Source organism: Ascidiella aspersa, chromosome 5 (assembly GCF_963924565.1).
Source record: "Ascidiella aspersa chromosome 5, kaAscAspe10.2, whole genome shotgun sequence".
NCBI classification, from domain to species: domain Eukaryota; kingdom Metazoa; phylum Chordata; class Ascidiacea; order Phlebobranchia; family Ascidiidae; genus Ascidiella; species Ascidiella aspersa.
In genome coordinates, this window is record NC_139451.1 from 33,026,832 (window position 1) to 33,039,852 (window position 13,021).

General features: G+C 36.7%; 1 protein-coding gene across 1 annotated transcript; it reads left to right on the plus strand.

Moving 5' to 3' along the window:
• The first annotated feature begins 517 nt into the window (after nucleotides 1-517).
• LOC146146432 (ribonuclease inhibitor-like) lies at nucleotides 518-7,666 on the plus strand. The gene is made up of 5 exons (XM_083390760.1): nucleotides 518-529; nucleotides 2,002-2,157; nucleotides 6,840-6,995; nucleotides 7,370-7,531; nucleotides 7,652-7,666. Exons 1-5 carry the CDS (start codon nucleotides 518-520, stop codon nucleotides 7,664-7,666), a joined length of 501 nt encoding a protein of 166 aa, XP_083246886.1.
• The last annotated feature ends 5,355 nt before the right edge of the window (nucleotides 7,667-13,021 follow it).

Genomic DNA, 13,021 nt, shown 5'->3' on the forward strand with positions numbered 1-13,021 from the left:
CATTAAATGTCCCGTGTGCAGAGAATGTTAAACTGGCTTAAAAGGGCCGTGTGCACAAACAGATTAAACACATACCAACCAAAATAAGAATCAATGTTACAGTTTAATACATTTCGAAATATGAACCCAAGTCCCTAGTCCCTATTTTTAAAGTAAGGCGCAAATTAATAATTAAAGTTAGAATTCGCAGTTGACAAAATGACAAGAAAAACACGCTACACAAGGAAAATGTAATTTTCCATATAAGCTACATTGTAATAGGGGAGAAGTGGGACCAGTGACTCGAGAGCTGTTTTCCTTTTTCCATTTAAAATAGTTTTTGACTTTTTGACTATACGAGAGTGTGAAAAAACTTCGCGTTCGCGCGAATGGCTTTCTACGTCCGGTTTCTTTACGTTTTGATGCTGTCGTTTCAAATAGATCTGCGCTTGAAAAAGGTTAACAAACGCTGAATAGATTAACTATTAAGGTTGTTGCCTTTCCTGAAAGTAGTTTTATCACATTTTTTATAAGTAGTATGGATAACGAGGTTTGGACGCGAATTTTATTTTGCGCCAACACGTTACTTCCTCCGTAAACGTAATTAAACACATGTTTAGGTGCAAAAAAGATCCGAGACCTGCCTGATTTACAGTTGTTCTAACATGGTAATAACACAATTCTTAGTTAACATTTTGTGCGGCCCGCGGAGGACTTTCTAAGTTGGTTTTGGCCCGCGACTAGAAATAGGTTGCTGCCCCTGGGCTAGCTTATACACAGCTTATTTTCCAAACAATAGTAACGCATTATTAAAATAAAAATCTAGGAATCATCTCGGCGAATTTAGTGACAAAACATTAGTCGAATACAAAAAAACCTCGTCGGAGTCCAAAAACAAGCCTGGCAATGACTAACTGAGTTAGTTTAAAACGACTGATTTTTAAATAATGGGCGCACTTATTCAAATTTTCTCTTCTTACATTTTGAGTTAAATGCTGTGGTATGTTGAAGGGTAGATTAAACTTCAGGTTACCTCAAAATCCTATTTTACGAGGTAAATAAAAAAACCTGCAGATGCAAAAACGAAACGTCAAAAGTGACCCACTGGTCCCACAGCTCCCCTACAATGAGTCTATGACCCTTAATTACATTTATTACATGTTTTTATATTATGTTTGTGTTATTTTGCAGTAGCCTAAATAATTTCAACTTTTCTTGCATGTATTTTTACTACTTTTTGTAGCCTCGTTTGCAAAATTAGGCCCTTCCCTTGTAAATAGCCTTGGGCCCACAGTACCCTTAATCCGGCCCTGCACACAAAACATGGTATCACATTTCCGAGTATTCTAAAATATCACGAATGACAACCATTAAGTTATAACTGACGATTGATAATAATTGAAAACTTACAACCGATTACTTAACATGTCGTTGTCTAATGTAAATCAACACAAATCACTACACACGGCCGCTTCCCAGCCCAGCCATATACGAGTTTTTAATGTAATTAGGTCACGCGTCGTAAGCCAATGATGCAAAACGAAAATCAAACGCAAAACACCGGTAACGACCAGCGCCTTTGATGTTTTACGAATGAGGTAAAATGTTTGTATATAGAGAAACGCAAAAAATATTTCGAGTAATATGAAACTTCTATAAACCAAACATGTAGCTCCATGTAATGCAATGTTTAGGAAAAATAAAAATAAAAGGCCATTTTAATCAATATTTTTTTATTGAACTCTCTAACGTAGATGTTATGTCATCCGGTAAAACATAATTGATTTAAATAATCTAAAAAATACAACAGCAAAAGCCCCATAACTGCAATATAAACAATAATTTTTAATCGAGCCAGTATTTCAAAATGCCAGTTGGCGGAGACATAGGGATGTATTTGTGATCGATGTCTGGTTCTGACTTCTGAATAATTTTGTTATAAATACATATATTACTTAAGGTGGTCGCAAACTTGTTTTTGTGCTCATATTTCCACCAACTTACATTTGAGTTGTTGTTTAGTTGAAGGAACTTAACCTCAGCAGGAACAATTTGGGAAACGTCGGTGTCCAACATTGGTCGAAGATAGTTGACAAGGTCGAGATGTTGGAGTTGTTCAGTTGTGACATCACAGACATCAGTGAACTAACCGAGGCAATCGAGAACAAACAGTGCAAAGTAAGTACCAAATATTTTTTGATTAATAATTATATTTCCATGAAGATAGTTAACGAGCGGTTCTGGTGGCTGTAATGTTTGTTGCAAAATTTGTTTAAATGTTGACTTTAGACACATAGGCGGAACTAAGTTAAAAAAAAAGTATTTAGAAAAGTTCGTAAAAGTTTCACCTGGATTATTGGACACGGTTAAAATGCTGGTCTATGTTTTTAGTTCTAATTCCACTCACGATTAACACGGTACCTTTGGAGAGCGCAAACAAATTTTAAAATGACTTTATTTGTTAAATAAGTGATTGTCCGATTATATCGCGGCACAACATTTGATGAGCACTGTTCTAGAGGTATGACGTCAGTAATAAATTCCACTAACAATTTTTTTGTCAATTAATTCAGGTGCTTTCCCCTACATTATTTTTGTATTTTAGAGTAGACTAATACCTCATAATCATGGACCAGGATGTTATATAATATAAAAAGTCTAATTATTATTCAAAGAAGGCGACGCGTTGTTTGTGCAACACCCGAAAAAATGCGTTTTGTTGTATTTAACTAAAAAGCAACATTCTTCATTAAGAATAAAACGTGGCGCATTCGGCACACAAAAGGTGCGCATATTTTTAATCAAGTGGCATTTATTAATATCATTTTGGCAAAACATAACTTTGTGACGTCGGTTACCTCGCAGAATTATGGCTGAACAAAAATTTCGTAAAAAGTTGACGCGGGCACTAAAACATTGCGCTTGCCTTGTTAAACTTTGGAGAGAGGTGTTACTTACGTGTTACGGCTTATGTCCGTTATTAGCTAACCCTAATATGAATACTAACTAGCAGATTCTGCCCACATAAAAGTGGACACAAACAGGCGTGTGTTCGTGGTATTTTCTTAACTTGATCTTGTTTAAAACTTGTAATACAACACACACCACTCAATTCCAATGGATAAGTTAAGTGTATTGAAGTTAGTTTACATACCTTTTGCCAAACAAATCAAACGAATCAATTGTTGTACACAAGCAGGGCTGGATTAACCAATAGGCTAATAAGGCTATAGCCTTAGGCCCTGGAAAAATTCGGCCCTCAATTTTTTAAGGTTAAATTTTTGTAAGGCTTATAGAGATACAGAACCAGTATCAGTACAATACAGTTTTTGCTTAAAAACTAATAACCGAGTCGAGTCAATATGTGCCTTGTGTGTGAGTAGGTAAATAAATCGTTTTATTTATGCTGCAAACGAGTTAAGAACTATTTACGTTCTGTGCTATCACTTTAAATAGGACACACAATAAAACCTAAAAAGGAACAATACCTAAAGCAAAAAAAATTCTAAAACCCATAGAATAAAGACCAATGACATAAAGCTTAATTTAGCAGATTACTGCCCAGTACAGAATGAGATTAAAATCGTCTGAATAAGACCTAAATCTGTCAAAATACGTCCTAAATGCATCTTAATATTGCCTTAAATGGGCAAAATAACACCTGAAACTGCATGGAGAGGGTATGGGTCGATCGGGCGCTGTGTTAGGTCTGGCATGGGTCGTTTTGGTGCGACGTTCGGACGCCCTAGTTTGGCCTGCGCCATTTGGGCGCCGCTGTTTTTGCATTGGATTTTTGGCCTTGTTTGGGGTTATTGGTGGGTAATTGGTGGGGTTAGAAAATGGATAGGGGTTAAAATTGTTAGGGGAGTTAGTGGTGTACTTAGGGGTGGGTTTGAGGATAGGTAAAGGCTGGAGTCCCTTTTAAGCATAGATAGTGATGTTGTTAGAGGTTTGAATGTCGATAACGTCATTCATAAGGTTGGTTCACACTAGACGCGTCTGGCGAAAAATGTTTTTTTTAAATTTCGGTTGCGGAAGTTGAAACAGTTCAACTATGACGCTTTTGGTTCGGAACGAGGAAATTTGCCGTTAACGCTAGCAACCGTTTAAGTGTGATCTGGACAACGCTAGCGTTTTGCGACAGACGCTAACGCTAGTAGCAAAACGCATTTAGTGTAAACCAACCTATAGGTATGCTAGCTGTAAGGCAAGGAAAATATAATTTTCCATATAAGCTACATTGTAATAGGGGAGAAGTGGGACCAGTGACTCGAGAGCTGTTTCCTCTTTCCATTTAAAATAGTTTTTGACTTTTTGACTATACGAGAGTGCGAAAAAATTTCGCGCTAGCGCGAATGGCTTTCTACGTCCGGTTTCTTTACGTTTTGATGCTGTCTTTTCAAATAGATCTGCGCTTGAAAAAGGTTAACAAACGCTGAATAGATTAACTATTAAGGTTGTTGCCTTTCCTGAAAGTAGTTTTATCACATTTTTTATAAGTAGTATGAATAACGAGGTTTAGACTCGAATTTTATTTTGCGCCAACACTTTACTTCCTCCGTAAACGTAATTAAACACATCTTTAGGTGCAAAAAAGATCCGAGACCCGCCTGATTTACAGTTGTTCTAACATGGTAATAACACAATTCTTAGTTAACATTTTGTGCGGCCCGCGGAGGACTTTCTGAGTTTGGTTTTGGCCCGCGACTAGAAATAGGTTGCTGTCCCTGAGCTAGCTTATACACAGCTTATTTGCCAAACAATAGTAACGCATTATTAAAATAAAAATCTAGGAATCATCTCGGCGAATTTAGTGACAAAACATTAGTCGAATACAAAAAAAACTCGTCGGAGTCCAAAAACAAGCCTGGCAATGACTAACTGAGTTAGTTTAAAACGACCGATTTGTTAAATAATGGGTGCACTTATTCAAATTTTCTCTTCTTACATTTTGAGTTAAATGCTGTGGTATGTTGAAGGGTAGATTAAACTTCACGTTACCTCAAAATCCTATTTTACGAGGTAAATAAAAAACCTGCAGATGCAAAAACGTCAAAAGTGACCCACTGGTCCCACAGCTCCCCTACAATGAGTCTATGGCACTTAATTACATTTATTACATGTTTTTATATTATGTTTGTGTTATTTTGCAGTAGCCTAAATAATTTCAACTTTTCATGTAGGTAATTTTACTACTTTTTGTATCCTCGTTTGCAAAATTAGGCTCTTCCCTTGTAAATAGCCTTAGGCCCACAGTACCCTTAATCCGGCCCTGCACACAAAACATGGTATCACATTTCCGAGTATTCTAAAATATCACGAATGACAACCATTAAGTTATAACTGACGATTGATAAAAATTGAAAACTTACAACCGATGACTTAACATGTCGTTGTCTAATGTAAATCAACACAATTCACTACACACGGCCGCTTCCCAGCCCAACCATATACGAGTTTTTAATGTAATTAGGTCACGCGTCGTAAGCCAATGATGCAAAACGAAAATCAAACGCAAAACACCGGTTTTCGTCTCTTCTGTGGTCGACCGTAAACGCAGGATCTTTTTTCTCATTCGTTATTCGTTAAGGTTGGTTGATTAACAAGTATGTATTCGACAATTGACAATTGGCAACGCAAGTTAAGCCTTTTTCCTTCAGATAATAGGCGCATTTGTTCCTCGCTGTTTGCTGTCTACGCTAATATCCTATGTTCGTGTAACAACGACACTTTTTAACTAAAGCAGATTTCCTTAAAAGGTGGTCGAAATGTGACTGTCGTGCGCGTTTTAAAGTCGTCTTTTTTACGTAATGCTAGGTACCGCAAAATTATTTCCAATAGGCATATTATAACTCCATGTGTTTGGTGTGTAATTGACACAACTTATTTTCCCTCAACCGCAGCTTGTTTTAGCTGATTGGCACACAGCTCATCGCAGATGTTGCGCTAATCGTGGCATTATAACAAGTATTGCAGGTGACGAAAGACGTGCTTGTAATTTAGCGTACAATCCCGTAAGAACTACGCTGCTGATAGTCGAAACATGATTCTACCAAAATCAATCACACATATTTCACGGTCTTGGTTTAGTTTTTGTCTGAAGTTAAATAATGCACACGGTTTCGCAGCTGGCACTTGGCAGGAGTGTGGACGACGCACGTGTTCGCTTTGCGACTAAAGGTCGCTTTTGCTAGACTTTCATTGGCGATTTCTATTTATTTTTTATATTGTCACATATTTAATCAAGATATTTTGTCACATATTTTGCAAAACTACATGAGAATTTGAGTTTTACTAAAGCAAAAAAAATATTTTTTATGATAATTACGATACAACGCTAGACGAGTAAATGCCGGTTCAACACAGACCTATAAATCTAGACGCAATCACCGGCAAACAGGAACGACCAGCGCCTTTGATGTTTTACGAATGAGGTAAAATGTTTGTATATAGAGAAACGCAAAAAATATTTCGAGTAATATGAAACTTCTATAAACCGAACGTGTAGCTCCATGTAATGCAATGTTTAGGAAAAATAAAAATGTAAGGCCATTTTAAACAATGTTTTTTTTATTGAACTCTCAAACGTAGATGTTATGTCATCCGGTAAAAAATAATTGATTTAAATAATCTAAAAAATACAACAGAAAAAGCCCCAAAACTGCAATATGAACAATAATTTTTAATCGAGCCAGTATTTCAAAATGTCGGTTGGCGGAGACAAAAGGGATGTATTTGTGATCGATGTCTGGTTCTGACCTCTGAATAATTTTGTTATAAATACATATATTACTTAAGGTGGTCGCAAACTTGTTTTTGTGTTCATATTTCCACCAACTTACATTTGAGTTGTTGTTTAGTTGAAGAAACTTGACCTCAGCGGGAACGATTTGGGAAACGTCGGTGTCCAACATTTGTCGAAGATAGTTGACAAGGTCGAGGTGTTGTGGTTGCACAGATGTGTCATCACAGACATCAGTGAACTAACCGAGGCAATCGAGAACAAACAGTGCAAAGTAAGTTGACAAACATTAACAAATATGATGTTGCTGCCAGACAATCTTTACTAAATGCTCTTCGGAACGTTTTTCAAATAATAATATTTAATATTGTCAATAACGAATCGAGCTATTATATCCAAAGGTTTTTACATTTCATATCCTATTTTTTTACACAGCCCATTTTCCTATTCTTACGCGACTGTTAAACAGTAATTGCCCACCACTGGTCCATTAAATAAAAAAACATTTATTTGAATAAAAACGTGTTATGCATTTAATATGTAGTAAATAAAGTTGGTTGGAACCGCAAACACCACGAACCAACTAATAATAATTTCACTTTATGTACTAAGTCTAACTCTATTTCACCCAATAATTTGTTGTTCCAGATCAAGGAGCTAGTCCTGAATAATAACTTAATCGGCGACAAAGGAGCTCTTGAGCTTTCTCGCGTCATCCCAAACATCGAGAAGTTGGAGGTCATTAATTGTCGCATCACTGTGGAAGGCATGGAGGTGATCAGATCGAAACTGAGAGAACTTGGACTTCCCGTGAGTAACAACAATACATAAATAGAAAGCCTACATCACTGACACGAGAAGCCACTGTGTTACGTCACAATAACAATTCTCTAATTCGAGGTATCTTTTTTTACGTGTTTTTATGTTCAGGGCGAGGCTGGGTAACTTCGCTGCTTTCGTAAAATTATTACGTTTCAAGATTCCGCCCTAATGTTACGTCATGATGACATTGGAAGCTTTCTGTCAGAATAGGTCGCCAAAAACACTTAAAATTAAATGTTTTTGACAGATCGAAGCAAAACAAAATAGACCGATTTTTACGGATAGAAGTAAATCTCACTTTTTTGGCTTGAGATTAGGAAATAAAATAGTTGATGTTTTGCACATCTGACGTCACAATAGCCCTTTGGCTCGTCACACACGCAAAAGCTGCTTTAAAACCGAGCAACTATAGTTCTGCTTTGTTAACCTGTTCCTCTTATCGGTGGGATTTTGTTTTTACACGGAATACCAACAACTTACTATTACTCTGTGTTTTTATTACCACACAAACAAGTTTCTTAGTCAGAAATCTTTCGCATTAAATCGCAGAAAAAGGAATAGTGTAAAAACAAAATCTGTTAAGGATGTTTTTTACAGCCTTTAATTTTTTTTTTTTACATATTGTGCTTTGCAGGAGGACAGAGTGTTTTTTGGCGTTCAAATTCTTCGTTAGCTCCGAGCGACAAACAATCAATCGATTGACTCTCTCATGTCCTTTTCCAGCAAAACATTTATCAAATTTACTGCTTGTAAACTCTACGTTTAGTTGTCAAACAATGCGGTGTAGTTTTAATTGTGATGTTTATTATTATTTCAGACAAATTTAGTTTCAAGCGTTTTAAACATTTAAGTTGAATGCAAACATATTTGTATTTTTAATCCACCAATAAACCTTTCATCAGAGCAGCGGCATATTTAGCTGATCTTGTCAGCACTCAACATTCAACTATGCAATGAACTCCTGGCCTGTATTATTGCCCGCATGTCGATTAAACAATGGTGATTTTATTTACGTAATTGGTGTTTTATATTATACTCAGTTCATATTTCGGCTGGTATGTCATTAAAGTGCCAATAGCTCACGGTTAAACTTTCAAATAAACTTGCTTCGTTGTTTGTTTGGAACAATAACATAACATTTGCGCACATTTTTTGTTTTAACAAACGACTGTGGTTCGCAACTAATTTTTGTATTTTTGTCTTAAGCGTTATAGAATCGATTTTTTTTTTGTTATTTTACTAAAGTTACTTTGTATTCGCTCAATATGCAAGGTTCGTGTTTTTATACTTTTCAACTTGATGTTTTATCAACCCATGTTGCTTCACTTATCAACCACTTAATTGCCTCCTTGTGTGTATATAGGCGCGCAATTCTAGTATCACTTCAAGTTAAGTTCACATTTGTTTGCCGTCATTGAGCTTTTTTTTTGACGAATTGTGTTATTTTTGTGACTTCGCTTACTTTCCATATTTCTTCACCAGTTGTTTATGCCTTTTTTTAGATATTCTAGCTTTAATATCGCCCGAGTTAGTTTTGTATTTGTGTGATGTGTTTGTAGGATTAGAAGTTGGATTTCCTTCCAGCAGTGACAATCAACTGTCGCACCTCAGCATCATGCGCAAGTAGAGTTTACATTATTGATTCTATTAGGGATGTCCCATAATATCACAACCCGATACCAAGTGCGTAGTATCGGTACTGTTCCGATACTACAGAAGGTCGTATCGGTTTCAAATCAATACAAAAGTAATTTTGCATTTCAGTCCTGGTTTGCCATTAAACGGAGCGATTTCTACTATAAATATATTTTTTACAATTGCGTTTGAACAAATAAGTTTCAAATCGCTATTTTTGCTTAACATCCCGGAAAACTTTTCGATCGTCAATTTGATCGATATTGCTTATTTACCTATATTAATGACGTTATTTAGGATTGCATAGGACAGCTGAACAATGACATTTTACGTTATAAATGCTTGAGTGCGTGAAATACATAAATACAAAGAATATTTCGCGTGATTCCTTTATTTTAGTGCTTCTTAACCGATGGGCAGTTACCAGGTAAGCCGCGGACAAGTAAAAAAATATACATCATATTTTTATTTTTTCATTAAAGCTTAGCTAATTCATTCCACAGTTATTTAAAGATAAAAAAGCTATATGACCTTTAAATACAAGCATTTTAAGATAAACCCCGGTCCAACTGAAATAATGAGGGAGCTCGCTGTATGCGCCGTCAGGTTTTCAGAGGTCTATAGGTGGCAAGTGAGGTAAAAAAACTAAGAAACACTGCTTTATTCAATCGGATGCCAAGTGACGTCGTTACTCATTAAGCTCGGTAAATACCAAAAAAGTTTGGTTTTGCGTTACGGTACCGGTATTTTTCAAAAATGATTATCTTTCAAACTACAAACCGCTGCGTTGTATAACAAACAGCAGTTGTAATGGCACCGGTATCGTATCTGCTCGGCTGATTCTGGTTTCCACTAACCTTGATACGATTCCATTTGTTAAAGTTGCGTGTTCCAACAGCTCAGCCACAGCAATACATTAAACGTATCTGTGTTTATTGGATAAAAGACAGAACGGAAATCAACTTACAGGAATTGCGTAAGGTCCATATGTTACAGTGCTAACTCTCAGCATAATAACCTATGGCATGTTAGTTCAGGGATTTGTATTTATCGTCCAGTTAAACTACATCGGCGCTTTCCAACCCCTTTATACACATCGCTTGGTCATAGAATCATTTAGCAGAGGCATTTTCACTGAATTAAATAACATATTCGTGTTACTTACGCGGTCAATGTTTTGTGGTCACGAGGACTGTGTTGTGTCACGTCAAAAAGTTGGTTATAAAACTAAGTTTCGAGTAATAGCAACAATTAGTAAAACGTCCACTACAATGTGAAGCAGGCGGGTTTTGCATGAACAAAAACAAAGGCGACACAGAAAAGCGGAAGTGTTTCATATCCCGAAGCCTTTTTGTCAGCCGGGAACTGTTACAATAACGCGTTCACACAGGTGAAATACTTTTATCTATAACGGAAATATGTGTCACGATATAACATTATTCATGTGTGAAAGAGCCGAATGATTTGTTTTCAGAATGACAGCGAGTGTTCGGTAAAAGGCGTGAAAAAGTGACAAATCATAAATCGTAACATATTTGATAAATACACAGATTCTATAAACGTTTAAAATATTCAATTAACCTCTAAATTGACCCCTGTCGTTACACATTTACTCGGCCGCTAATTTTTTGGGCCAGGGTGCATATAAAGCCCTGGCTATTTGTTTCATTGTTTGTGTTGTTATGTTTTTGTTGTTGTGAAATGTTTGTGGAAAAACGTTGGACGCGAAATGCGAGAATCATCCGATCTTGCCCAATATGTTCTTTGTTTTTGATTCCTGTTTCTTGATTCATTTTCTCTTGTGTGCCCTGTTCATCCAAGTTCTTTTGTATTGGGAAACGCTGAATTGATGTTAGCTTCCGCTGGTTGGCGATCTTGTTGTTTCTTCAACGCGACGGCAGAGCTGTGTTTTAGTGTTGTAGACAGCAATTTTGCGAATCGGGTGGGGAATCTCCTGTTCGGTGTTCGACAATTCTGACGTCACCGGAAATCATTGGCTGCACTGCGCACTCGCACGTCGTCCAACGCTTTGTTGTGATGTTTTCTGAAAATCAAATTTCATTTCGGCAGCTATGTTGTCCAAATTAGTAGTAATAATTTTCTTATTATGGAAATGGTAGAATTGACCACCAATAGTAGTAATAGGTTATCAGGGTCAACGTAGCAAGAACAATTACGCTAGCAACGGGGCCCGTGACCAGCAAGCAATTTGTAACGTGAAATACATTGGGCACTGGTGAAAGTAAGTTTACATCGTTGATGCTGTGCCATGTATTCTTTTGAAAAGATAAGTAAAATTTATCTTGAAACGTAGAATTATGCTTTACGTTTCGAGGAGTGGGATTTTAGTACTGGCGCCGAAAAACGCTGACTTACTAAAACGCCGCTAATGGAGTTAGCCGGATTCGCGATTTTCCTACCTAATCCAAAAGCGGTCGAGTGGCAACTAAGCCTTGTAAGCCAGGCACGCATTGGCGTAAGATTACGGATGAACAAGCTATTTTTTAGATAGGGTTCAGGAGTCCTTACGGTATTTTTGTATCCTTGTTAATTAGAAAGTTCCTGCACTTACTTGCGCCGATTGGTATGAAATAAAGTAATATAATGCAGACGTTGCAGTGTACACTCGATATTAGTCAATTTGACTGGCTTGCGTTTTAAAAGTATTTGCGAATCCGTTTCTAGAAACGCTGTGTGTTTAAGGGTGAGAAAATGCGGTTAGAAACGCGGTCAGAACACAATCGTAGAGCGCCTTAGGAAATCGCTTGATTTCCGCTTTTTTTAATTTTTAATTAGGGTTGAATTCGGTGAGCACTAAAGTAAGCCATGCATTGAAATTATTTACATCAAATATTTAAGACATTAGGCTACAAACGCGAGTAGGGTTTATTCCTAAAGTCGCGTTTAAAGACTTACACGAATTGAAACAGTTTGTGCGTGAATGAATTACTGATTTTACGAAGTAGTTCCAACTCGCGTGTCAACGCGTGCAACGTGGCCTATACGATTTAGAGTTTCCTGAACTAGAACTCAAACGCGTGAATTGTCTAAAACAATTTGGACATTACACAAAATTGTTTCGCGCACAACAAATTAAATTTTTTTTATATATGCATGATTTGCAAAATTAGACACATTTAAATGCTTTAAGAAAAAGTCACATAAAAAAAACAATTTACAGACCTTTCAGTCGATATTTTTACTTATTATAAATCTATAATTTTATTTTTATTTTAAAATATAATAGATTTTTCACCTGATAAACTAGGCAGAATTGCAGTTTAGTGAAATCCATGTGCAATTGCGTTTTCCATGATTCCAAACGGTGGTGATGTCTTTATCGGCAACGCTTGTTTATATTTTGAGCTTGGTTCGACGACTTCTTTTCTTGGCCATAAGAAATAGAGTTCTTTTTTTCCTCACTCGCGTGGCAACAATTTGAAGCAAGCGGGTTTAATTGCAAGTCTCATTAAACTAATTTGCCTCGGCAATCAACCTCACTATTGCTTCAATAAGTATTGTTGTAGTCTGATTACAATTCCACACAGTTTGTGTTGGCTATTATGGGCAAACCGGCTAATGCCGGCAAGCACAACCACTCACTGTATTGTCTAGACAAGACTGGTCTGGTATATATTGATATAACGCGCTGCTTATAACAAGGTGAAAATTTGCATGAACAAAAACAAAGGCTACACAGAAAAGCAGAAATGTTTCATATCCCGAAGCCTTTTTGTCGGCCGGGAACTGTTACAATAACGCGTTCACACAGGTGAAATACTTTTATCTATAACGGAAATATATGTCACGATATAACATTATTCATGTGTGAAACAGCCGAAT

What these genes read in the sequence shown, in the direction of transcription:
- LOC146146432 (XM_083390760.1), top strand. An exon ending in TCGAGAACAAACAGTGCAAA is followed by an intron (nt 2,158 to 6,839) that starts GTAAGTACCAAA and finishes GTTGTTGTTTAG; the next exon opens with TTGAAGAAACTTGACCTCAG. An exon ending in TCGAGAACAAACAGTGCAAA is followed by an intron (nt 6,996 to 7,369) that starts GTAAGTTGACAA and finishes TTGTTGTTCCAG; the next exon opens with ATCAAGGAGCTAGTCCTGAA.